At 39.1% G+C, this 27,445-nt stretch overlaps 2 protein-coding genes across 2 annotated transcripts in view; one reads left to right on the top strand and one right to left on the bottom strand.

The window, feature by feature from the left end:
• Positions 1–15,318, bottom strand: part of elp2 (elongator acetyltransferase complex subunit 2) — a 28,082-nt gene extending 12,764 nt beyond the window's left edge. The window contains exons 1-10 of the mRNA XM_054605850.1: positions 15,139–15,318; positions 14,913–14,991; positions 14,275–14,345; positions 14,056–14,200; positions 12,375–12,452; positions 11,962–12,026; positions 11,768–11,834; positions 7,158–7,304; positions 6,743–6,838; positions 5,076–5,176 (exon numbers count right to left, since the gene is read on the bottom strand). Coding sequence (XP_054461825.1) covers positions 5,076–5,176; positions 6,743–6,838; positions 7,158–7,304; positions 11,768–11,834; positions 11,962–12,026; positions 12,375–12,452; positions 14,056–14,200; positions 14,275–14,345; positions 14,913–14,991; positions 15,139–15,270 — 981 coding nt within the window. The 5' untranslated portion in view covers positions 15,271–15,318. The remainder of the gene's footprint in view (positions 1–5,075; positions 5,177–6,742; positions 6,839–7,157; positions 7,305–11,767; positions 11,835–11,961; positions 12,027–12,374; positions 12,453–14,055; positions 14,201–14,274; positions 14,346–14,912; positions 14,992–15,138) is intronic.
• Positions 15,319–24,238: 8,920 nt separating this feature from the next.
• Positions 24,239–27,445, top strand: part of ctnnal1 (catenin (cadherin-associated protein), alpha-like 1) — a 46,435-nt gene continuing 43,228 nt past the window's right edge. The window contains exon 1 of the mRNA XM_054606272.1: positions 24,239–24,507. Coding sequence (XP_054462247.1) covers positions 24,412–24,507 — 96 coding nt within the window. The 5' untranslated portion in view covers positions 24,239–24,411. The remainder of the gene's footprint in view (positions 24,508–27,445) is intronic.

Genomic DNA, 27,445 nt, shown 5'->3' with positions numbered 1-27,445 from the left:
GTCTTTCTAACAAAATACATTTGTCTACAAAATGAAAGCAATTGCAGCGCAGCATATCATACAAAACAAATAATAATGAAAAATGGCAAAGACTGAGAACCCAGAAGGATTTACATAAATTGGATTTGGGTGAGAGCTGGTGACCCCTACAGCATGCTCATAGGGCCGATCATATAGACAGTAAGGTCTGAGCTTCTTCTGAAAAAAACCCAATCCAGTTTGAAAACACCCAAAATCACTGCCTCAGCTCACTAAAATGCTAGAAAATAAAAATCATTCTTATAGGATTCTGACCACCTGTCCAATCTAAGACCTTGCTTTTGTGTGTCAAGACAATTCTGTATCGAATTTTGTGGATTAAAATCACTACCTGGGGCAGAAAGACCATTTTGATTTAAGCGCAGTTACCAATTACACTGACAAAAGAAAAGTCGCTTGTTAAAACTCTATCTGAGGTCATTCTAACTCACATTTAGTTCTTTTAAAGTTTTTTTGCAAAGAAGGGAACAAAAATAAAAGAAATAAAGAAGTACATTTAAAGTAAACAGAAGTGTAGGAGGCAAAACAGAGGATTAAAACCAAAGAAAAGAACAACATTCAGCCATAATGTGAAATAAAAAGCTTCTGATTGGTTCTAAAAATGTCAAAACTGAATAACAAGCTGTATTCATTCATCCTGTCATTGACATTAATATCCATAGAGAACAGAAATTACATACAGAAATAGAGAAACAAGACATTTAAAACCGATGGGATTAAATGGGTTAATATCTCATCCAGTTGCTTGCATGATCGGTGGGATTCAAAGCAGGATTATGGAACTAGACAGAAATAACTTGAAACAATGTAGAAATTAATCCACAGGAATTCTTATTTAGGCAATAGAGAGATTTTCCAACCATGAACTGTCAATATTTTGAAAATAGTCAATGTAAGAAAACTTCATTCTTAACTACTCAATCTTTTGAGTTTATACTTTAATACCTAACCGGTCAAAGAGAAACTGTTTACTAACTGGACTTTGAGACTATTCTGTTAACCAGGCCAATTTCTCACGGAGGAATTCAAACAATTAAAAGCTTTATCTGGCCCTGAGGCCTTGAAAGGTAAACTGGGCCCAAAGGGGAGATCTATTCAAATCGATAACCGAAGCAACCCTAGAGAGCGCTACACTGCTCCTTCAGCAGCACATATCTCCATCATCTTTAATTAGCTTGTGCCTTAAATGATATGGACATTGGCTGTGAGGAAATATGAGAAGTGTTAAATTCACACTTGAATGATTTTAATAGATGTACAGCTTAGCCGGTTATCTTTTCTTGAGGCAGGTAGGTAGAGTGAGGGCATGTTATGCTGCAGCATTAACCTGAGGCAGACTGCAGGAGAGACACACAGGAACGTATTTGCAACAATAATATGTTAAACAAACATGTTGAAAGTGTTCACGCAAACACACCATATCTCACCATAGCAAACACATACATATCTTCGGTATGTCGACTGTCAGTAAAGTGATATCCTCAATCATTCGGCCTTCTTAGGGAGCTAGTGTCGGTCATCAATGACCTTCGAAAATAACGCCTGTCTGCAGGCTGAAACACAGCGGAACTAATGGCAGCGATAAAGGCACGCCTTCACTTGGAATGGCACGATCCTCCAGCCATTCAGTGAGAGACAGGCATAGAGGAAAGCGCGACACTCAGGTATAAACATAAGATGCTGAGATTGAGAGAGAACGAGATGCAACATTAAGCAGATTGATTTTAAAATTCTGCACACAAGAGCCTGCCGTAAATCATGCAAAAACTCACAGAGGCAAAAAGCCGTCATCTGTCTTGTTTACGAGTGAGGGAACAATATGGATGCACAGCGTGCCTTATCACTGGCCAGCGGGGGTATGGGGGAGAAATATAACAAGGACAGAAAAGAAGGGGAAGGCATACATCATTATTTGAAGGAGAGAAAGAGGTGATGGGTGCTGAATGAGCTTAGCCAAGCTGGGAAAAACCCATACAGTGTGGAGTACAGGTTTTCAAATAAACCTTTCAGGCTGAAATACTGACCAACACATTGAGAAACTGGGCCTTCTTCCCATCAACTACTCTTGTTGTTAAGATGTATAACATACAGTATTAGGATTACTTTATTATCTTTTAATCTTCTGATTTGTCTTGATTAGTCAACAACGGTTTCCTTTAGAAAATTTGAGAGAAACCAAAGGTTTTGTTCAACAAGCAGTCCAAACCCAAAAATATTCAATTCATAAGGATATGAAACTAAGAAAAAGCAGACAATCCTCACATTTGAAATGGCAGAACCAGCAAATGTTTGATATTTGGCTCAATAAATGACTATGACTGGTGTAGCCTCTGAATTGCTTTCCACATCTTTAAATGAGTTAAGCTGATCGAAAATAAATCAACACTTAATGAGAGCTGGGAGAGTCAAATAAAACAAAGGTTTACAATATCGTAATGGTAGTTTTATAGGCACAGATGGAGCACTCTACTGGACTCTATGGGTAAAAGTCTCCTCCAATCACGAGCATTCGTTCACCCACTGAAAAACTTAGCCGACCAATCAGGAGGTTCCTACCCAAATGGCAGTGGACCCAAGAGTATATGAAGAAGCACACGCTGCTCTCTGCTATTCTACAGCATCTTCAACGAGTGACAGGTTCCCAGGTCAGTGGTTCTCTAACATTTCAAGTTTCAACAATCAGGTCGCTGTTTTTCCCAGGTTGAGAACCACTGCCCTAGATAGAGGGCTCTGCCTGGAACATCTCTACGACCAATATCCAAAAATAGGCAACTCACACAAAATCAATCTAGATTGATTAATAGCACTGCAGGTAAGGAGAAAACATGTTTTTCATTTTTATTTTGGGGTGAACTGCCATTTAAGTTCTTGGGAACAAAAGAGGGATTGGGTCTGAAAGTAGCCCAACAAAGCATCAGCAACTGGAGTGCACCGAAAGGGCAGTTGGTTCACACATTCTCTTAGCAAAGGTCAGTGCAAGCAGCAAAGGTGTCCTGAACGACAATGCTCTTAGAGCGGAGTGCTCCTAAGGCTCAAAGGCCTTAGGAGCTTGATCTGCCATGCGGCCAAATGTAAACTGTGGAAAGCACACAAGCCAAGGTCTGAAAATAGGTTATCTCTCCGACTAACAAACACACCCACACAAACTGACATCCCTCCAGGCGTCGTAGTGGCCCGCTGTGGTCAGTCTGAGATGTTAATTACCAGTGTGACTTGTTAGTAAGATGTGCTTTACGCAGCGGTGGACCCCGGCCACCCCACTGCTAACCCTGCTCTCCATTAAGTCTCACCAATTACTCTAATCAGCGTGAAGAAGTGGAGCGCTTCTTTGTCAAAATCGGCTAATTAAGGCACACATGGCTGGTCAGTTAGCGCTGTGGAATCTGCTCTGCCAATAACTTCAAAGTCCTGTAGATTAAACCTTTTTTTTAGGCTAATTATGATTATGGAAAACACCCAAAAATGAACCAAATGCCTTTGATTCTGTCTAACGTGTAAAGATGGAAAATAAATGTAAATACAGATTAATTAACTAACATTTCATTGTAGCACATGTGAATCAGTTTGTTTGTGTAAGTGTTAGAGCTTCAAAGGTTGAGCTTCCTTCATAGGCAGGGAACCTGTCAGTTCAAAGGGTTAGGCTCTCTGGTTTGAGAAAAAAGAAAAAACAGGAGGAGCAAAAAAAGAGAAGAGGAAAGAACTGCACTTCTAAATTCAACACAAAACTTATTTTCGGTAGGTTTATATTATTTTTGGAATCAAGAAGAAAGGTCTGAGCTGTGGAGGAAAATTGGCCACACCAAACGTTACTTCAAAATCTTGCTGCTGCTTTTCATTTCCACGGACCACCTTTGTCTAAAAATACTGTGAAGAATATGTGACGGGAATCGGCACCAGCTTCAGGCTCTAATCATCTCCCCTTTTGTCAGAGAGGATAATCAAGACTTTCACGGTTGCTCTTTTCTGTGCTCTTTGTTGCTCTCAATAGTGAATGAGAATGATGAGATCAAAGGCGCAAAAATGTAACTGATCAAATGTGGAATCTTTCTCATCCCCTCATATGTGATCACACTCAAGAGGCCTGCTATGGCAAGGTGAGCAATTTTTGTGTGTATTTGGGCGCCTGTGTGCACACGCGCCTGTGTGCCGTGTGTGCACATGTATCCCACACACTGTGGGATACATTCTGCATGTGGGAGCATGTCTATATTTTCGCAAGTCTGCCAATGAGCACTTGTTGTTTCTGTGTTTTTGTCAGGTACATGGAAAGGTAATCTGAGGTAATATTGAACCACCTGAGAATTTGCAAGTTGTATTTAAAAATAAATAAATAAATAAAAACTGTGGGGCAGATGGGCAGAAAACAGCTTTTTCATCTCAATGCGCACTTGTGTTAAATTTAGCCTCATTCTGGCACAACAGCAGCTGTTGGTAGCTCAGAGAGACGAGGTAGCGGGGAGCGAGAGGAAAACGTCAGAGAGAGAATGTGTGAGAGGGAGACTAGACAGGAGGAGAGAAAGGGAGGCAAGCGGTGGAGAAAAAGACAAGGTGGAGGACAGAAAATGACAGAAGACGGGAGCGTGGAGTGAAAGTGAAAGAAAAAAAATGATAATGAGTAAGGCGGCAGAGGCTATGGCAGAGGCTATGGCATGTCTCCAAAAGCCTCTCCATCCCCACGTCGGATGTGTTGGGGTATTTGCCCTAAAAGAGGGGGTTCAGTGTGAGTGAGTGATAGAAGGGAAGACGGGGCAGGTCAATCTCGACTTGTCTAAACTCACAGGCTCGGCGGCTCTTCATCCCGGTCTATCACTTCCATTCCTGACACCTCAATGTCAGGGAGAGTGAAAACTGAAGCAGGGGCACTGACAGCAGGAGAGAAAATACTAGGGAAGGGCTCAAGCTCCTGGATCATGTCAAGAGCTACTGAAAAAGGAAGCTGGCAGCAATAGAGTAGGAAATTGGTTTGTGGGTCTACGTGCAAACCCTGTGTTCCCTGCATAGAGTAATTGATACCATGTACTCAAGTCAAAACTCACCTGCTCCACCCAGACTCCAGATCCCTCCTCAGGAGCCCAGAGGATCATGGTTTTGTCCATGGAGGCTGAGAGAAGACTGAGTGGCTGTTGCAGCTCACCACCTGCCAGGGGAGACAAAGAGCATTATACACTGTCAATAATTCTCAACAGAATACAGTCAATTATAAGGCCAGTGGTTTGTTAACTTCTATGATTTGTTTTTATGGTTGCACAGTAAGAATGATCATGATTTTGTCTCAACAATTTATTTAAAGTTACTAAAAGGAACTTTAATATATAACTAACATATATTAATATGCTAGTGTATCCGAGCACCAGAATCCCTTGTGAACCTGTAATATAACTGCAGCACGATCTGACCGTCTGCCCTAAGCAGTCCTGGTTCTGGTTCTCCTGTGCCTCTTTGCCCTCCAGCGGGCCTAACAACAGGGCCGTGGTCTCCAACAGCATAGTGCAGATGTTTGCTCCAAGCAGGGATCAAAGGACCAGAGGGGAAAAGCTTCGCTACTGGCCGAATGAGGAACCGCTGCGGCCCGTCCCACCTACTGCCAGAGCTCTGACTGCAGGAACAAGATGGCAGCGAAGCCACATCTGGATCTGGCTGCAGCAGGCCGGTTGCTGCTGGAGGCCCCGCTGGAGTCTAAGCTGAAGGTGTTTCTGGTGGACCTGCATGATTTAGTCTGATATTGCGCGGAATCCAACCCCAGTGGTACCGATGACAAGCATAATGAATAACTATATAGTAATAGCCAATATTCTCAGTGAAAATTACTTATGTAGATCATGAAGAGACATCAGTATACTTCTGTGACTGTTTCATAACCAGTTAAACGTTTTTCATAGTAACTATAAGTCAGGAGCATATGTCACTGACACTTTATATTTAGGTTGCCTGCCCTGCTGATGCATCAAATCAAGTGCTTCCTACATGTGTTAACATGTAGGAAGGACACATTACAAGCAATGGTGCTTGGGTTAGCTGGTCTTCCAAAACTGAATGGCATTTTTGCTTCAAGGATTAACTGCAACGGGAGTGCAACAGTGTTTCATTTTAGGGATTTATTAAGAAAAGAAGTTTTAGGATGCATGGTATCATATTCAAATTATTAGAATCAATGCTTATCAAAAAAAATATATTTTTGTAAAGAAAAATTGTTTTATTTACAATATTGAACAAAATAATCGCTACTAGCTCTGCCCTCGTAATTGAGCAGCTTTGCTTACTTGTAGTATCGAAACATAATGATGTGTGATACAAAAGCTGGGACAGGTGTGAAGTGATCTTGATGTAATAAGCTTTTAAGGCAACCACAGTTTAAAGAGAAGATTTAGCACATCCATCAGCCTTTTCCCCAGAGAGCTAATTAAGACAATAACTTTTGACACCCGTTTTTCTCCTTTTTTTTTCCCCTTTGAAATTGTCACCGTCTTGTGCTGCCTTTTGTGAGCAACAGCATTGTTAGACAAGGGGAGAGAAACACCAATCCATTTACTTCCACTGGCTGTAGAAACAGAATAAAAGACTGAAATGTTTAGAGGTAACTATGTCAGATTCTGAAAGTTTGATTCACTTTTAGACACGACACTACTTTTTCCAGGAACCTACTGGCAATTATCTGAAACTTTTGTGAGTAATGACCGATCCCTTCCCTTATTAATCAAGGTACCTTTGTAGAGAGGAGGCTGCCAGTGGACTCCATAGACCCAGTTCTCATGGCCTGCCAGGACTGTCTCAAGAGACACAGCAAACACAGAGGACACGTCTGCAGCAGAAACACAGAGAGGCCAAACGAAGACTGTTATCAAGATATCAGTTTTATACTATGTAAAAGAGAAAGGTGGCTGAATAAATGGGTAGGTTTACATGTTTGTGGCCAACTATATTCAATTCTAAATGTGCCATGAAAAACAATCAATCAGAGTATGTGTTACACCGATAAAGGTAAACACACATAAAAACACACACTTTGTTCTTTATGGAGGTCTGTAACCACCATGTGCCATTATACCATCAAAAAGCTTGTCTATTCATTTGGTTAATTAGCAACCTTTTTATATATCAAGCCCGAATGGCCCGCTCACCTCTCTCCTTCACTTCAAAAACGTCCTCTTTCATTTTGATGATGGTGTGATCGTCCTCTATGTGGGCGTCTGTCCCAGACTTGGCACACAGCCTCCACACTCTGATGAGGCAGTCCTGGGAACAGCTGGCTAATAACAGCTCCCCACCTGAATGAGTCAGAGAGAGCATGAAAACCTTCCTGGCGACAGAGACATTTTCTATTAACTCTTAAAAAAAATTATCAATCAAGTTATCGAAATTGACTTTGTGTTTTTACTTGCTATGATGAAAGGTGTGATATTATATCAAATATTATTATTACTGTGGTGGATAGCAATACTTTGAGAACTGTCGTATTTACCTCAAAGTACAGCTGAGCTTAGGTAAAGCTGATTATACAGTGGGGCAAAAAAGTATTTAGTCAGCCACCAATTGTGCAAGTTCTCCCACTTAAAAAGATGAGAGAGGCCTGTAATTTTCATCATAGGTATACCTAAACTATGAGAGACAAAATGAGAATTTTTTTTTCCTGAAAATCACATTGTCTGATTTTTAAAGAATATATTTGCAAATTATGGTGGAAAATAAGTATTTGGTCAATAACAAAAGTTCATCTCAATACTTTGTTATATACCCTTTGTTGGCAATGACAGAGGTCAAACGTTTTCTGTAAGTCTTCACAAGCTTTTCACACACTGTTGCTGGTATTTTGGCCCATTCCTCCATGCAGATCTCCTCTAGAGCAGTGATGTTTTGGGGCTGTCGCTGGGCAACACGGACTTTCAACTCCCTCCACAGATTTTCTATGGGGTTGAGATCTGGAGACTGGCTAGGTCAGCCACGTTTCATCTTCAATGCCCTTGCTGATGGAAGGAGGTTTTCACTCAAAATCTCACGATACATGGCTCCATTCATTCTTTCCTTTACACGGATCAGTCGTCCTGGTCCCCTTGCAGAAAAACAGCCCCAAAGCATGATGTTTCCACCCCCATGCTTCACAGTAGGTATGGTGTTCTTTGGATGCAACTCGGCATTCTTTCTCCTCCAAACACGACGAGTTGAGTTTTTACCAAAAAGTTCTATTTTGGTTTCATCTGACCATATGACATTCTCCCAATCCTCTTCTGGATCATCCAAATGCTCTCCAGCAAACTTCAGACGGGCCTGGACATGTACTGGCTTAAGCAGGGGGACACGTCTGGCACTGCAGGATTTGAGTCCCTGGCGGCGTAGTGTGTTACTGATGGTAGCCTTTGTTACTTTGGTCCCAGCTCTCTGCAGGTCATTCACTAGGTCCCCCGTGTGGTTCTGGGACTTTTGTTCACCGTTCTTGTGATCATTTTGGCCCCACGGGGTGAGATCTTGCGTGGAGCCCCAGATCGAGGGAGATTATCAGTGGTCTTGTATGTCTTCCATTTTCTAATAATTGCTCCCACAGTTGATTTCTTCACACCAAGCTGCTTACCTATTGCAGATTCAGTCTTCCCAGCCTGGTGCAGGTCTACAATTTTGTTTCTGGTGTCCTTTGACAGCTCTTTGGTCTTGGCCATAGTGGAGTTTGGAGTGTGACTGTTTGAGGTTGTGGACAGGTGTCTTTTATACTGATAACAAGTTCAAACAGGTGCCATTAATACAGGTAACGAGTGGAGGACAGAGGAGCCTCTTAAAGAAGAAGTTACAGGTCTGTGAGAGCCAGAAATCTTGCTTGTTTGTAGGTGACCAAATACTTATTTTACCGAGGAATTTACCAATTAATTCATTAAAAATCCTACAATGTGATTTCCTGGATTCTTTCCCCCCATTCTGTCTCTCATAGTTGAAGTGTACCTATGATGAAAATTACAGGCGTCTCTCATCTTTTTAAGTGGGAGAACTTGCACAATTGGTGGCTGACTAAATACTTTTTTGCCCCACTGTATTTAGAGCGACACATAATTGAGCCATTATGGACAATTTAGAACTGAGCCTAACAAACTGTTCTGTAATGGATTCAAAAATACCAAGTTTTGTTTTATGGTCTGTAATGAGCCACACCTTGCTCGTCTGTAGGCTCCAGTTGTCTTTAATTGATTGTTAGAACTGTTATCAAGGCATTATAGCAGAATGCTGCTGACTGTGGCATGGCCAGTGTGACAGCAGGAGTACCGGCAGACTACAAACAAAGCTTAAGCCACTATCTCCGAGTGTGCCTGTCTGTCACAGTATGTGCTTAAGGTTTAGTCCAATGGCCACTGGCCCAGAATTGCCTCTGCCAAGATAAACAGACTTATTAAAAATTCTCTCTGTTGCTACCACCTAAGGCCTCCTGCATGGTGGGAGAGGTAGGAGTTCGGCCATAATTGTCTGTCGATCATGATGAAATTACGTTAATAATCACAATGATTTCTTTGATACTCGCCTGAAGCTCTGGCAAAGCTACTCGCATTGGTGACTTTCTTGAGCCTGTCCAACTTTTTTCTATGAAACATTATTTTGATACCTACATTTTAAATTACCCACAGGCAACTTATTTAGAATCATGCATGTGGATTTTTAGGGGGGTTTTTGTCATTACATTAAAAAGAAACCTGCTCACCCCACTCTAAATTGCAACAAATACTCAAATAAAAAGAAAGTATCAGAGCTGATGGTTTTGCCTGAGATTGGGCGTCTGACTGTCAAATTTCAACCTTTAAGGCCAGATGTGTTTTGGAGCAGCAGCTGGAGACTCAGAGGTAAGTTTTTCCTGCTGAGCTCCAACAACTAATTCACTGTCAGTAAATGTTTTAAGTCACTGCTCACTGACACGCAGCAGTGGGAGACAGCTGTGAATGGCACACGCTCACCAACTGCAACATTAGTAAGCTGTCGTTCTACACACAGCTGGTTTGGTGTTACAGCCAAAGTGATACATGTAAACAACATATTCAGTGTTTTGGTTACAGTTCGAATGATAAAGTGGAACTCCAGATCAGTTTGTGCACTGAGGGAAACGCCAATGCATAACAAATCAGTTTAGTTACGTTCCAAACTGTTAACAGCCACAGTCGATGTGTTTCATTTCACTGAAGAATAACCAACGTGTGATGCTAAACAATCTTATTATATTACTTTTTATAAAATCAATCTCGCATGAGAAGGTTGAACCAAAAAGACAGACAACCCTCCCTTCAGCAAAAGTAAAAACCTTAAAATGATGATATATGACCAGCTGATTTTACACTAATGCTTATTTTATTCTACTACTAAGATTTATGGGAAGGAAATCGTAATTTAAAAAATATGATAAAGATAGAAACACAAAAAGAGAAAATAGCATCATGCACTGAATGCCAGTGTTTAACAGATATGATATACTGGACCTCTAGTGCTGCAATTTGCCATCCGCTAAGTCATAAAAGAACATAATGATTTATGTAACTACTATCACACTGGAGAGAGGGTTTTGTCATTCCTATGGGGATGTTTGATATAAACAGACATCTCTCTGTCTCTTTGCTGGCTTGTAGCCTGTCAGTGTGGAGTAGGTCATAGATTGTGAGTGGGAAGGAGACACTGGTGTAGAGGGCTGGTTAAGGAGATGAAATAGCTTTTACACAGTCAGAACAGTGCAGTAATGAAGGGCCATTGAAGAGGGTTACATAATTAGTATAGCTTGGATTGGATCCATACATTGCCATGTGTTATCACAATACTGTGAATAAGCTGCTAGTTGGTGACTGGACTCAAAATAAGTTGTTTAAAGGCTGTGTCTAGTTTTGATTTTACTAAATGCTCTATTGATCTAAAATAGGAAAATTGTCTTTTTGCTCTCTAACATTTGATACATCCTTAACGATAAGTTTAGAACCGATGGATTTGTTTCCAACATGTAACAGATAAAGAAACAAAAACCATGAAATAAACAATTATCATGTACAAGAAATTAACTAAATTAATTAATATAATATGCAAGAAAAGGCGTAGGTAGAAGTAAACACTTTCAAGGTCCTACCCCTTTCTATAACTTAAATAAATAAATTATTTTTTATCACATATACATATAAGTAATGATCTTAATATAATATAATAAAATATATATAATATACATCTATAATATAATATATTATACAAATATATAATAATTATAATATAAAAAAAGCATTGTTTTAAATGTATACTCAACTAATAGACTGTAAAAAGCAATGTTTTGCCCATATACCATCTACAGAACTCTTAATTAGCCATTAAGAAAACGTGAAATCAAAGAGTCTTATAATGTTTTTTAATTGAGTATCAAACGTGTCTTGCTAGCTTACGTTGCTAGCTTGCCCAAACCAAACACTGGTGACCGAGTCGTTACTACCGTCACCACCTATTGAAGAGATCCTTGGCTGAAACCTCAGCCCTGGTACCCCAAGAAAATAATAACCGAGTTTGAGAAGACGTTGGTGTTTTGAGAAGAGCTCAAGAGCACTTACAAAATGTGTATTTTTCCTGCTCTGAAATGTCTAACCTGACTGTTTTTCTAATCACAAAACCCTGCCTACATATATTGTATATTTTATGTATATCTGACTTTGAGTCAAGTCAGACATGCAAGCATACTAGTATAGTTAACAGTTAATACAAAAAGAGTAATACTACCATTACTCCAAACAGTAGCGCTCACCTAGAGATGCCCAGGCCACTCCACGGATCCAGTCTTCATGCCCTTGCAGTGACATGGCTTTATGGAGCTGTAGATCAATAATAAAAATAAAAAAAAGGTCAAATGTTGTTGTTATACTTCAGTAATTAAACTTAAAGTGTTTGCATGGAAAATCTGAAATATCTGCCCCTGACAGAATGGCAGTCAGAGCTCACCTCTCCATTAGACTGCACATACAGATGCACCTGAGAGTTATCACCCCCACAGGCCAGTATGGGAACTGTGAAAAAAGAAGGTAATGTTTTCACACGGTCATGTAAGAACACACACTCACATTGCACACATTTACATCGAAGCCTATGTTTTATAAACAGGAGCGAAGTGGAAGGAAAAGATGAAACACAGCATCAAACAGACGAACGGCATGTAAGACAGAAAGGCAAATTGACATGAGACACTTCAAACACGCGCTGCATTTTGAATATGACATTCAGTTACAGGCACTAAAGCAGTGGAGCAAATTGAGATGGATGACATGAGAGGAAAAATGTCTGTGTGTGTGTATGTGTGTGTGATTGTATGTGGCGCACAACTTAAAGGATGTCTATGTAGGGAAGCTTAGGCTTACCTCTGCTGCCTGGCAACAGTGCCAGAGAGACATCCATCATGAAACTGCTGCCAAATGATAAGGTATGGAGGCACTCAGCTGAGGAACACACATGCACATAGAATTAAACTTTCTGATGCTATACGAGTAATACTACTACACAACTAAAACAGAAGACAGATTTTGTTCAACTACATAGTTTGGGGGGTTTTGTCTTAATAGATACAAAAATACACAAAATATTTATTTTGACTGTTCCTGTTTGAAATATTTGCAAAAAATATATATTTTTCTCTGCCACCCCCTTATGTGCAGAGGCCAAGGGCCTCTCAAGCTGTCATAATTCACCACAACATGGATAGTATTTTTAACTAGGAATCCACCCCAAGGTTACGCCCCGCATACACACACGCTTAATTTCCATGACTGTCAAGCAGCATCAGTGTTCATCTGCACTGACAGGTGGACAGAAACTTTCAACGAAGAAAAGCAGTGTTGGGTGACAGCTTAGAAAAAAAGAAATATATGGATGACAGCTTGTATCACCACGGATTTTTAACTTTGTGAGGAAATCAAAGCAATATAACAATTAATACGGCTGTGATGGCACTGTCAGCTTACATTTCTTAGGAAATAAAAAATATTGCAAGGAGCGATGACATACTACGTACACTCATTTTTCTTCCTCCCAAAAATTCACTTTTTTCTATCATTGACTGATTGTTTTACCCGTTTTGCCGACATGTTAACCAAACATTTAAAATAAGACTATTGCAAGTGCATGTTAAAAAAATCCAGACACAATGTCATAGAAGTGATGCATGCTAAAGGCTCAACAGTTTTGCAGCACTGCAGAGGTGAGGAAAATGATCATGTTGTTTGTAAATATTACCATGTCCCATAGCAACCACTAGGGGGCAGATAGGCTACTTTTAAGGGAATGAATACAATTGATTGTTTATGTATTAAGTAATATGCAAGTCTGTTACTTTCTGGATAGGGTTCTACATCAAAATAAAAGGGCAAGGCACCTGGTGGAAATGAACTAGTTATGCAAAGCTGACTTATTGAGAAAGTAAAATTTAGATTTTCAGAATAATCACAATATAGTTTACCTCAGTGTTTTTTTTTTACTTGTCAAAACTCCTAAAATGGGTTTACTTTGTCACAAACACGGTTTAGTTTTATCTCTTCACGCTTAAAACGTATTTAAATGAAACCGTCTGAAAAGAGAAACGACTGTGGGTGGCATATCGATACTGAACCCCAAATTGGAGTGCGAGTGTGTGTGAATGAGCATTAATTTAGATCCAGATGGGCAGGTTGACCTTGCACGGTAGGGCCTTCCATGAATGGGTAAATGTTTACATTTAGTGTAAAGTGCGTTGAGTGGACAGAAGACTAGAAAGGCACAATATAAATGCAAGTCCATTTACCATCTGTGATTCAACTGCTCACAACTCAGACATGCATCCAGTAACGATGGGTCTTAAGTAGACATCCTTTCATATTAAAAGATTCACAAGCAAAAACGGTTGGGAATCCCCCAAAATAACAACAATCATTCCTACCCAAAGTATTACTATTCAAAAACTATTCTTTTGTACCATTTCCAACATTATTATGGCAACAAATGGCTGTACCACAATCACTCCAGATGGTGACGGTAAAATGTATTTGCCAGTTTTTTTGTGTCCGTTACCTTCATTGTCTTCATTGCAGAGCCACAGTCTGACTGTGGAGTCGGATGCTGAGGAGGCCACCAGGATCTTTGAGTCCTCCACATAGATGGCATCCACCGCACAAACTGGACCAGTGTGGCCCTTGCACTCCACTGACTGGACAAACTGGAAACACCAGAGGACATTTTAGAAGATGTAAAACGATAGATAATTACAGTCTGATGTAACAGGTGACTTACATTTCCATTTTGAGCCTCCCAGACGATGAGCCGATTGTCTGAGCCTCCTGAGACAAGATGACTCTCGGGAGCTGTCAAATCAATAACACCACAGTTATTAAGTAAATATACACTAAAGTATCTTTTGTGCACCTTTGGACTGGGGCTGTTATTCACGTTTTGGGCTATGCCACCAAGTTACAATTCAGGTAAATCTTACAAGCAACAGAAAACAATGGTCATTTTAATAAAATAGTGTGCTTCCAACTATTTGATAACAGTTTGGGGAAGGTTTTCTGAGCTCAAAAGGGAATGATTTTCTGGGTTTGGTGTCTTCAAAGCCCTGTTTTTTGGAAATCAGATGTTCAACAATCAAGTGAATTGTGTAGTGTTCAGGTGTCCATGTACTTAAGTCCCTAAAGTGTATATTCAATAAGGCGTATAAGTGACATGTAAGAAAAGGAGCTTTACACAAACCGCTTTAAAGTCACAATGTAGAAGATTAGCTGAATGCTAACGTTACCTACATTGTGATTACATTTTAGAGCCTAAAACGTCTCACTTCTACTTGAGCACATGTTGCTGTGCTTTTGTTGTGGTGGCAAATCAAACGGTCGAGACACACACATCTAGATCACATTCAGCTTTTAGACACTCACCACAGTCCTCTCTGTGAATCCACTGGACTGTGTTCACTCTTCCCGTGTGTCCATTCAGCACAGCAACAACTCTCCTCTCCTGAGATAAAAAAAAAAGTATGTTTACTAAGACCACGAACAAGAAAATAGACGCTTATTTACTGCTATAGGATGCTCGGTTATCGTTGACAGTGACAGTTGACAATGCTAGTTGACTTTACAGAGGTATTTAGAAAGACTTTACTACCTGTGGGTCGTACAGAGCTACAGAGGTACATGTCCCAAAGGCAATGATCCCACCGCGACCCCAAGACACAACATGTGGAGTCCTGTTTGCACAACAAGCTACATGGCATGTTTCAATTACGGGCGCCGCCATCTTGAAAGCTGTATTTGTGGCGTTGCTTTAATTGAAGCTGTAGCTAAACCGACCCGTACGAACAAAGGTTCCGCGTCAAAACGTTAATGGTGATATTGTTTAAGAAACAATTCAAAATAAACAAACCTACGCTATTATATTTTTCAGTCTAGTTAGTTGTAAATAAATTGGTTTAAATGACGGCGAAAATCAAACATTTATGCGGTTAAATTCACTAACGTGCACTGTTGAGAAATGTCCACTAGGTGGCGGACGTTAATCACAAAATCCATATAGGACTACTTAAATATAAAAATGGTTTGTAAGATTATTATAAGAGATTCATTGGTTGTTCATTTCTTACTTATGAATGTTAGACTTAGCCTATAGTTTAACTTGGCCTTATTTATGGCATAATGCCCAGTAGATTAACCAAAACATTACAGTATATAGATGATTATGTTTTTGTTTTTTTAAATGTAATATGAAAGGGCAATAATGAGGTGATTGTTTATTGTTTTTTTCTTTATCCTCCAGCGGAGAGCCAAATGTCAGAACAAAACAGAGCCGTGGGGATTAAGTGCCTTGTTTGGAAAGATTTGGATAAATGCTTGAGGATTTGAACAGTTGTTTTCTAGCTGAATATTGGTCTCCACATTCATTAAGCCACTCTGCTGCATCTGTTCAGTGTCTGTAAATGTCCCTGAAGACATACCATGCATTTATTGAGCAATATACAAATCAGAAATAGAAGTGCTTGGGCTATCTACCAGGTTATGTGCCATTAATAGAGTATTCAAGGGTCTAGCAACACAATTCAAGTACATATTACCAAAGTCAAATGTTAAAAACGTTATCCAGTTCTTTCTTTTTTTTTGCCTTGGTCTAAGTAAGAGGAGAACCAGATAAAATATAATGCATATAAACCAAATGGCTGATGACATCTTGCATTATTTTTAAATTGCTCCATCAACGATCAAGATGCCACATTAGGCTAAACAAACACTGCTGTGTCGGACTGTATTATCCCCTTCCCAACAGTGACTGAGGGTGACAGGTCGCAGCTGAGCTAGCTGCCAGCCAGACAGCCTTGCTTGTTAAAAAAAGCCCTTGGGCCTTATGGATTTGAAAGGTTCAGGCGACAGTTTTGTCACGAGGAGATTCTAGGCGCCCATTTGACAAGATCAGGTAGAAAATGTGATGGCACCTGTGAACAGTTGAGACGATATGATGAATGACAATGTGGCAAAGAAAACGGGGGTAGAGCCATTGAGGAAAGGGAAGGAGGGGAGGCTGGGTCTTTTTTTGCTTGCCACTGGCTATTCTGACTTGTTGTATATGTGCCAGGCAAAGACAAGACATTCGCACTGTCACCAACACTTGGGGAGAAAATAGATTGTGTTCGCCTTGCTATTGTTGTCCTTCCTTACTCACTCTGAGGGTGACAGGATTTAGACAGACTTGGCAGGGTGAGACGACCTCACTGTGGAGGATACCAATGCTTCTATGGCTGTCATCACAGGAGTGGCAGCTAGGTGATAGCTGGGATGTAGCCAAACAGCTGCGTCTCTGAAAAAACATCTCCATTATCTCTGTACTGCTGCATTCATCATGCTCTTGCGGTGAAGTCTGTACTTGTTTACACAATGCAGGATTAGTTTGAGTCAATGCAATACGTCGTTGCAGGAGAGAGGAGGTTTATTTAGAAGATCCAATCCTATGTTCCAATATTTTGACAAAAGAGTACAAGAATAAACCTTTATTTGAGAAGTTTTTATGAACATGTCCTTGGATCAGGCTGCAAGTGAACTGTTTTCTTAGCCAGCGGTGACAGGGTCATCCAGGGAAAGTGTTTTGATTTAGCATGTGGATACACTCTGCATCAGCTATGATTCAGACATTATATGGTTACTTGACAACCAGATTCCTGCTAATTAGTCTATCGCAGGGAGATCACATTTTTAACATGTATTCGGTGTAGTTATAGTAATGTATGGATTTATGATGAGTAATTGGCCTGCAACATCTGTGTCTGTGTGAGTAAACAAGTAGCAGGTGTAAATCTGGGTTTCTTATTCTTGTCTGGCCCTGTGTTTGTCACAAACTTCATGTCAATTTGAATATATGACTTGCCTTTAATTGTATAAGAGAGTGAAGGATAGCTAAACTTTGTGTGCGTGTGATATAAGTCTAATATCTATTATCTTATCTTTATCTCTTTATTTAATTTAGTGACCCCATAGGATCCTGACCCCAAACCGAGTAACTCTGTCCTATAATGCATTAAAGAAGATCTCCATCTCAACGCTGTATGCATCAATAATTTATGAAAACAGAAAATGAAATGTTTTACTTTGTACATAATATCCTTAAATGTTTTATTCATTAATTTGCTTGCGCGAAATGTTGCAACCGAGTGCTCAGTAACTCAATGTGCCTGAGGAGTAATTTATGGAATAACTATAAATGAACTTCATACTTAAGGGGATAAAGGTTGATAAAGGGATACTCTGTTTTTCTATTAATTATAAAGTATTCTAGGGACGTTTAAAGTGTCTTTTATTTGCTCACACACAAATAATAAGGACATTTTAACAACTCAGGTAACAACATTATTTTGTAACTGTGCATATGTTCTCTTTTTATTATTTTTCTCTGAGCTTTAAGCAATGAGTATATGTGAGGTGTCAGCAATTATCTAACAACAGAAATGGAGATGCAAAAAAAGCCAAGATTACTAGGATGGGTGGCTGCTACGTACCACTTGCTGTGGTCTTGTTTGTTTTCATGCAACTAAATTAGCGATGTCCCCAAGGATTTGGCAGGAGGCGAGTCGTACATGACGGACAGATGATCCTCATTAGCACTGCTGCTTTGGTTACTATATTTGAACATATTAAAATGTGTTGTGTTTAGTTTGCACTGCAAGCAGTGTAGTAATTCTTCCTGACTCGAGTCCATATGAACATACACACCTGTAAGAAAGCCAGGATTAAACCGATTAAACTCATATAACATTTAAACAACCCCTGAAGGTGTAAACTGTAAGACCACTCAGGGTCAGTCAGTAAAAACAGTGTCCAGCCAACTAAATATTCAACCAGGACACCTCACCTCAGTTTGAGCTCCTCTCTTTCAGAGGGGCCTCTCCGGTCACTGCATCATTATAAGTGTGTGAGTTCATCTGCAGGTCTCTGTCAAAGCTACGCTAGCCTTAAGTGCAAGTATTTATTTTAAGTTACTTAATTTGACTTGCAGAATGAGGGTTCCCTGGAGGCTCGTGATTACGTGGGAAATGTTGTGTTAAAACTAGATACAAAACATGAGTCGTTAAAATACCAAAGGAACATCATAACCCTTTATAAAATAAATATGAAGAGGACCATAATCAAAAACAGTATAAATACAAAGTATACTTCAGATAGACATTTTCTTACATTTTTAAAAAATATCACATTCAGAGTGCAGCTAGAAGGAATGATCCAGAGAGAGAGAACTCAGCACTTCTAAAGCATGAGAATGAGAGAGAGAGAGAGAGAGAGAGAGAGAGAGAGAGAGAGAGAGAGAGAGAGAGAGAGAGAGAGAGAGAAGCAGCTGTTAGCAACACAATCACACTATGCATAAGCATCTTTTATTTAATGAGTAATACCCTTGGACTGTGCAGATGAGAATACACAAAAAGGACTTCCTGCTTGTATGGGTTTCAGGCAAATTGTCAAAATGCAATCTGCCTAGAGGAGATTAGAGGCAGAGGAGCAAATATTGAATATTCCAGTACAAATGAGATACCGTTTAGAAAAACAAGTCTTTTCACAGCTAGAGTATAGCACTGACACACTCAATGAATATATGCACACTATTGTGTTTGTTTGAGCTTATGGATTGGAAGCAATTTGTCTAGATGGTAACTAAACTATTTCGACTGAAATAGGTTGGGATGTGTCATATTTCTTATCTTATTTTGCTACTTGAACTTATCTGCTGTGACTAGAATTATTTAAACAAGCACAAGTTGATACAGCACAATGCAAGTAGCACGAGTGGAGTTTGTTATCATCGTATCGCTTGGAAGAGAGCCTCAGAGAAGATTAACAAAAAACATACAGATATCATCTACTTAGTAGTACAGCCATTCATCAAAGTGGAACACAGCCCTGTCCGTTCATAGCCACCAAACTGCTTGCATGCCTTCATAATGATGCAGTGTGTGTGAGTGTGCGTGTGCATGTGTGTGTGTGTGGAGTGAAACCTATGTAAACAGGGAGGGTTAAACTAAAGCATAGCTCTGGGGTTTTAAATAAATACTGGCTGAGCCTGAGAGAGGCAGACAGCCACACACACACACACACACACACACACACACACACACACACACACACACACACACACACACACACACACACACACACACACCCACACATACGACTATTGTCTCTTCTGCTGACACAGAGTGTGAGCTAGCCACCATAGTTGATGATAAAGCAGGCAAAAGCCCTCGCTAACATTGCCACGGTGCTTATAAGCCATATCTACTCTCAGCCATCTGGTGTGTTTGTAATATGAAGTGTTACTCATCGCTTGTCATCCAGTAGCTGCACTTGTTAGAAAAGTTAGAAATAGCCACTGGAGCCACTTGAGGACACAGATAATTTGGCAAATAGTTTGGTCTGGCTCAGATCCAGGTGTAAATAAGGTATTCTGAGTTATATTGTGGTCCCTGGATCACAAAATAAGAAGAGAGGAACAATGTGTCACCAGGATAAAACTTTCTTCTGCTGGAGTGTGACAGCAAGATTTTTGAAGAACCTCTAATGCAGACAAATAACACACATTGATGATAGTTAACAACTGTGTAAGGGAACTAATGGACCTTATACTGGGCAGCGGATGCTAGATAGTCTTGTTCCCAAGCACACCAACATCATTCCATCTAGAAATAACTTCCGTATGAGTCATCATAACCTCCATGTCAACCAGTTTGTTGAACATGAAATGTCATCCTGCCTCTCCCCTCAGGAACAAATAATCTTAAACAAAAATAAACCTGTTTGCAACTCCAACGTGCATCAAAAGACTCATAATCACTTAACTTGTCTTTTCTTACCTTCAGATGCACATTGGGAAAGTGGTCTGGGGAAAATGGGTGAGATGTTTGGTGTGTTGACTGGTGGTAATGGATAAAAGAGAAGTGGGGGATCCATTCCCCCGTGTACTTTAGCTTGAATCTTATTCTTCTGCTTATAAAGTATGAAAAAAAACACATCTAAGTCCACCAATCAACAATTCAAACACATCTCGAATTGAAATGATGGGTTTTATTGATGTGTTAATGCTAAGCTTTTCTTTTGTTAACGTCTTTTCAGCACTTGTCATCTGTTCAAAATATGTCTGCAGACGATTATTCTCTTTTTGTCTGAGCAGAAACAAATTCCAGCCAGATCTGCATGTACCATTTGTTTTAAATATCAAAACAACAAGAGCTGCTTCTGTGTTTGACATGTGTTTGAGATTTTACTGATTTCAACCAAAACTGAAATCATAAATAAACCTCTGGAAACCCCTTCACGGTTTTGTTGGCTGGGAAACCTACAGCGCCATTACGTGAATAAATGCTTTCTCCAGGCACACAAACGGTAAAGTCTCTAACTTTTTAAGATAGGCACTGTATTCCATTCAGTGCAGCTGTCCCATGTGGCTCCGTGCAGCCGAGGTTTGATTGGCATATCTGGTGTGTACTTTGAAAGGACGATAAGGGATTCTCAGACTCCAGGGGATAATGTGGGATTTTTTTGTCTCAGGGATCAAACCAGAACTGTGCTGTGAGGAAAGCATCACTCCTCTCTCTGGAGGGCACTGGATGCAAAGTCCTCTGAAATCTACATGAATGGAAGGCTTGATTATGAATGTTCAAATCTAAAACTCCCATATAACATCCTCTGAAATGTGCATGACTGGTTGATGCATTTTTTAAAATCAAAATCTCCAATATAATATTAAATCTTCCTTTTTTTTTTTTAAATGCACAACTGATATTATATATTCCATTACTTTTATCCATATTTGTCTGACAGTGTTTTAGCCTTGTAGATATTACCTAACTGCTGTCGGTGAGTGAACAGACGGATTAGAATCAAAATGATCATCCTGATTATCAGTAAAAAAAGGTTGAACATTCTACCAGTCTGTGGTAGCCAGCGCCCTCTTCTTCGCTGTAGCGTGCTGGGGTGGTGGCATCAGGACTGGAGATGCCAACAAACTCAACAAGCTGGTGAGGAAAGCCAGCTCTGTGGTGGGTCTGGAGCTGGACAGTCTGGAGTCAGTGGGTGAGAGGAGGATGAAGGCCAAACTCGGAGCCATCCTGGACAATCCCTCTCACCCTCTCCATGAGGAACTGTGGCATATACTGTACATTTTTATTCCTGTTCGATCTTTATTTTGTTGTATAGTATGTGTATTTATTGTCTGTGTAGCTGTATAGTATGTGTATTTATTGTCTGTGTAGTTGTATAGTATGTGTATTTATTGTCTGTGTAGTTGTATAGTATGTGTATTTACTGTCTGTGTAGTTGTATAGTATGTGTATTTATTGTCTGTGTAGTTGTATAGTATGTGTATTTATTGTCTGTGTAGTTGTATAGTATGTATTTATTGTCTGTGTAGTTGTATAGTATGTGTATTTATTGTCTGTGTAGTTGTATAGTATGTGTATTTATTGTCTGTGTAGTTGTATAGTATGTGTATTTATTGTCTGTGTAGTTGTATAGTATGTGTATTTATTGTCTGTGTAGTTGTATAGTATGTGTATTTATTGTCTGTGTAGTTGTATAGTATGTGTATTTATTGTCTGTGTAGTTGTATAGTATGTGTATTTATTGTCTGTGTAGTTGTATAGTATGTGTATTTATTGTCTGTGTAGTTGTATAGTATGTGTATTTATTGTCTGTGTAGTTGTATAGTATGTGTATTTATTGTCTGTGTAGTTGTATAGTATGTGTATTTATTGTCTGTGTAGTTGTATAGTATGTGTATTTATTGTCTGTGTAGTTGTATAGTATGTGTATTTATTGTCTGTGTAGTTGTATAGTATGTGTATTTATTGTCTGTGTAGTTGTATAGTATGTGTATTTATTGTCTGTGTAGTTGTATTGTATAGTATGTGTATTTATTGTCTGTGTAGTTGTATAGTATGTGTATTTATTGTCTGTGTAGTTGTATAGTATGTGTATTTATTGTCTGTGTAGTTGTATAGTATGTGTGTATTTATTGTCTGTGTAGTTGTATAGTATGTGTATTTATTGTCTGTGTAGTTGTATAGTATGTGTATTTATTGTCTGTGTAGTTGTATAGTATGTGTATTTATTGTCTGTGTAGTTGTATAGTATGTGTATTTATTGTCTGTGTAGTTGTATAGTATGTGTATTTATTGTCTGTGTAGTTGTATAGTATGTGTATTTATTGTCTGTGTAGTTGTATAGTATGTGTATTTATAGTTGTATAGTTTGTATTTATTGTCTGTGTAGTTGTATAGTATGTGTATTTATTGTTTGTGTAGTTGTATAGTATGTGTATTTATTGTCTGTGTAGTTGTATAGTATGTGTATTTATTGTCTGTGTAGTTGTATAGTATGTGTATTTATTGTCTGTGTAGTTGTATAGTATGTGTATTTATTGTCTGTGTAGTTGTATAGTATGTGTATTTATTGTCTGTGTAGTTGTATAGTATGTGTATTTATTGTCTGTGTAGTTGTATAGTATGTGTATTTATTGTCTGTGTAGTTGTATAGTATGTGTATTTATTGTCTGTGTAGTTGTATAGTATGTGTATTTATTGTCTGTGTAGTTGTATAGTATGTGTATTTATTGTCTGTGTAGTTGTATAGTATGTGTATTTATTGTCTGTGTAGTTGTATAGTATGTGTATTTATTGTCTGTGTAGTTGTATAGTATGTGTATTTATTGTCTGTGTAGTTGTATAGTATGTGTATTTATTGTCTGTGTATAGTATAGTATGTGTATTTATTGTCTGTGTAGTTGTATAGTATGTGTATTTATTGTCTGTGTAGTTGTATAGTATGTGTATTTATTGTCTGTGTAGTTGTATAGTATGTGTATTTATTGTCTGTGTAGTTGTATAGTATGTGTATTTATTGTCTAGTTGTATAGTATGTGTATTTATTGTCTGTGTATGTATGTATTTATTGTCTGTGTAGTTGTATAGTATGTGTATTTATTGTCTGTGTAGTTGTATAGTATGTGTATTTATTGTCTGTGTAGTTGTATAGTATGTGTATTTATTGTGTAGTTTATAGTATGTGTATTTATTGTCTGTGTAGTTGTATAGTATGTGTAGTTGTATAGTATGTGTATTTATTGTCTGTGTAGTTGTATAGTATGTGTATTTATTGTCTGTGTAGTTGTATAGTATGTGTATTTATTGTCTGTGTAGTTGTATAGTATGTGTATTTATTGTCTGTGTAGTTGTATAGTATGTGTATTTATTGTCTGTGTAGTTGTATAGTATAGTATTTATTGTCTGTGTAGTTGTATAGTATGTGTATTTATTGTCTGTGTAGTTGTATAGTAGTATGTATGTATTTATTGTCTGTGTAGTTGTATAGTATGTGTATTTATTGTCTGTGTAGTTGTATAGTATGTGTATTTATTGTCTGTGTAGTTGTATAGTATGTGTATTTATTGTCTGTGTAGTTGTATAGTATGTGTATTTATTGTCTGTGTAGTTGTATATAGTATAATATGTGTATTTATTATCTGTTTCTGTGTAGTTGAGCTGCTGCAACACTTGAATTTCCCCCATGGGGATCAATAAAGGAATATAATAATAACTGCACTTTGGAAAAGCCTTTGAGCTGCACACAAGCAGTGTGAAAAAAAACCAAACCCCTCAAGATGTGTGTGTGTGTGTGTGTGTGTGTGTGGTTGCCCACAGTGGTGTGCTGCAGTCTGCTCCCTGCCGCTGCTGAGTAAACTACACGGACATTAGCGGCTTCAGCCACCGAGCCAGAGTGGATTAAACCAGCGTGGAGAGAGAGGAACCAGTTCAGAAACAGCAAGTCCGTTTTAGTAAACTCAGTGGTGCCGTGCATTGTGTGTGTGTGTGTGTGTGTGTGTGTGTGTGTGTGTGTCAGGGAGAGCTCGGCGGGAATGGCTTCATCTCCGTGCGGCAACAGCAACTTTGATTCCGGTCTGGAAATCAAAACTCGCTCGGTGGAGCAGACGCTGATTCCTTTAGTATCGCAGGTGAGTGCTGTGTGGACGTGTTTACCTGTGCTGGATGCTGGATCACACGACTTTAAAACGTGCTTTGCGTGTGTGCGAACTTTCATTCTCGTGTTTACCTTGTTTGTATTCGCAGAACCGCATGTTTTCCACCCGTGTTGCGTTTAAAGACTGTCCCAGGTGTGGTTGAATCTACTATGAGTTATTGCATTGTTAGTTATTTACTAACTACTACTACTGTGTCGTTACAAGTTATTGCGCACAGCAAAGTCACACGAACTGAAAAAGTTTTAACATGTCAGATAAAATGACATCAAAACACAGGTTTTGTGCTCGTTAGGCAGAAATTGGTCAACTTTATAATTAAATAAAAGGGTGCACTGCAGTGTCAAAGGGGAAAGTAAAAATGGGAGCAATTAAACCAATGATCAGCCATCCAAAAAACAATTCACTGTGATATTAATCCCTTTTTTTTGTTTCTTATGCTGGAGATCACCAGAAACTCTCCTGGTAGTCAGCAGGCTCCACTAAGAGGAAATACTTTTAAAGAGGGAATAACAGTTTTCCCAGAAGTTGTGTTCTGGCCTTTGCCAGTCCAGTATTGAGCTGCTGTGACTCCCACTTCTCTAAATGTGCAACCCTGAGGCACGTGTTTTGTTTTTCAATAAACAGAAGTAGAAGAAGGGCCCACTTCAAGCTCTCTGCAACTATTCTCTTGCACACTCGAAACAGTAGCCCCAGCTTTAAAGCATGGAGATCAGGTCAATGAGTTAATTGATCATTCCATTGTATAGTGCTGCAATTCAGGCTAGGCTGCAAACTACAAGACTGTTTTGTAAAGGTTTATCAAAAAAGAAACGTCATTTGAGGCTGTTCATTCCCATTTTAGGAACAATAACAGATTATGCATTTGGCAAAGCTTCTGCTTTTTTCCACTGGTGTTTCCTGGGAGGCAGGGTTGCATCTCCTGAATAGGGGAGTGACTACCAGTCTTATAAATGCTAATTTCCCCTTGTTGTGCATGAGGGTAAAGAGCAAGAGGCCTGTAAATGTTCTGTTGTTTCCACTGAGAGACAGTGGAAGAGAGAGGTGCCTCACTGGTGGTTTAACAGAGTCTGGACAACACAATGATGAAAGGTCCCTGACACTGTCCTTCCCGCTGTGAAAACTGAAAGCCTGCTTCCTCCCTCTCGTTGCACTTTTCTGATATAAGGTTATCCTGTACTGAATGGAAATGGGTTAGTAATAAGAAAAAGAATGTTCTCTCTCTGCAGCCTGTTCATTTACATTTTCAGTCACTCAAAAGTACACCGAAAAGAAAGTTTATGGGTTTGGTTATACAGTAGGAGAAATCAAGGGTAAATTCAGTTAAGGTTATATCTGTGATTCAAATAGCAGTTACTGAAAGTTTGTATATAGTAAGCACTGATGTAATATTGTGCAAAAGCATGAAGTAAATCTGCTGTACTCTGCGTTATCTTAATAATATGTATGCTGCAGCAAACTCATGGTGCAGCATGGAGAAAGACGGGCTGATCCCCGGTCTGTATTATAGAAGAATGTGCTGTATGCTTACTGCAATCAGCATGTAACAGTCCACTGTGTTGAATAGCGGGCCTCAAGGACAATCTTTCCTAACTTTCTTTATTTCTCACTGTGAGGCCTGTCCCCATGGCAACAGAGCTCTGCAATGCTGAAAGAAACAACATTTCCATGGACCGTTATCGCCATATGTAATGTTTTGTTGTTGTGATGTCATCTGGAGGACGGTCACTCAATAGGTACTGACACGGTACATTAGTTTCACCTGCTGTGAGTGCTTTTCATCCAGTGTGGTCACATGCACACAGATTACTGCAAATATGCACAAAACATCTTCCTAGAGCTGGAAAGATTAATCGATCAGTCTATTGATGGATACAGCAATAATTATGATAATCATGTAAGTCTCTTTTTTTTAAAGCAAAAATTGTGTTCTCAAATGTAAATAGAAGCTGTTTTTCCACCTTTTATAATAATAAAATTAATAAATGCCTGTTTAAAAAAACCCAAAACATTTTGCCACCACGAATTCTGGGAGCTTGTGTGGGGCATGAGTTTTGGGATTTTTAAAGCTTTTCCAACCAAACAATTCATTTCTTAATGGAGGAAATAATCTGTGGATTCATCAATAATACAATTAATATTTACTTGCCCTGCATGTTTCACATAGTAATGCGATTTCCAAATTTACTCTTTTTACAATTTTACATGAAAATAATGTAGATGACTTGTGTTGGGTGAATGTTCAGATAGGTGTGGTATGCAACTGTGTAATAGGAAATAGGAATATAACAGGGACATGAGGGGACCATTGAGCTTTTAACTTGCTGTGTTAAGGCGTTTGAAGCATATGCACAGAATGAAAATGCAAAAACTAATCTGTGTAACTTGTGTTTGTAGCAGTGGTCATTAGAAAGACTGATGTTTAACGCGACTGTGGCACTCTGATTAGCCTTAATGTGAGTTAGATAACTCAGTTAAGGGGTTTACGTGACGGTTCTGGCAATGAGTATTGCCTTACACAGGTTATAATTGAATCATTATAGTCATTGTAAACGCACTGACTGTGTGGGCTGGTTTGTGTGGCTTTTACTTTATAGGAGCTTGGTATGTATTTGTGTGTTTTTGTGTGTGTGTGTATGCATGCCCGTGTGTTTTAGGGATCATAAGATGACTATCAAGGAGGAAATGAAAAAGCAGTGTCAGTGAGAAAAGCCGGTGTGTGATAAGGTATCATATTGTGCACTATCTCCCTTTTTTAAAAATGTTATGATGTATCTCTCCTCTCCTCTCCTCTCATGACGTTGATATCCTCGGGCCTTTGTTATCAGCTTCACTCCCACCAGGGTGTAATTATAGGCCTGGGAGTCTCCTGGCCTTACGTACATACATACATGCAGCAGAACGTGCACACAGT

Source organism: Anoplopoma fimbria, chromosome 10, assembly GCF_027596085.1.
Source record: "Anoplopoma fimbria isolate UVic2021 breed Golden Eagle Sablefish chromosome 10, Afim_UVic_2022, whole genome shotgun sequence".
Lineage (NCBI taxonomy): Eukaryota > Metazoa > Chordata > Actinopteri > Perciformes > Anoplopomatidae > Anoplopoma > Anoplopoma fimbria.
Note: the sequence above shows the minus strand (reverse complement) of the source record. Positions and strands in the feature narration are given on the sequence as shown.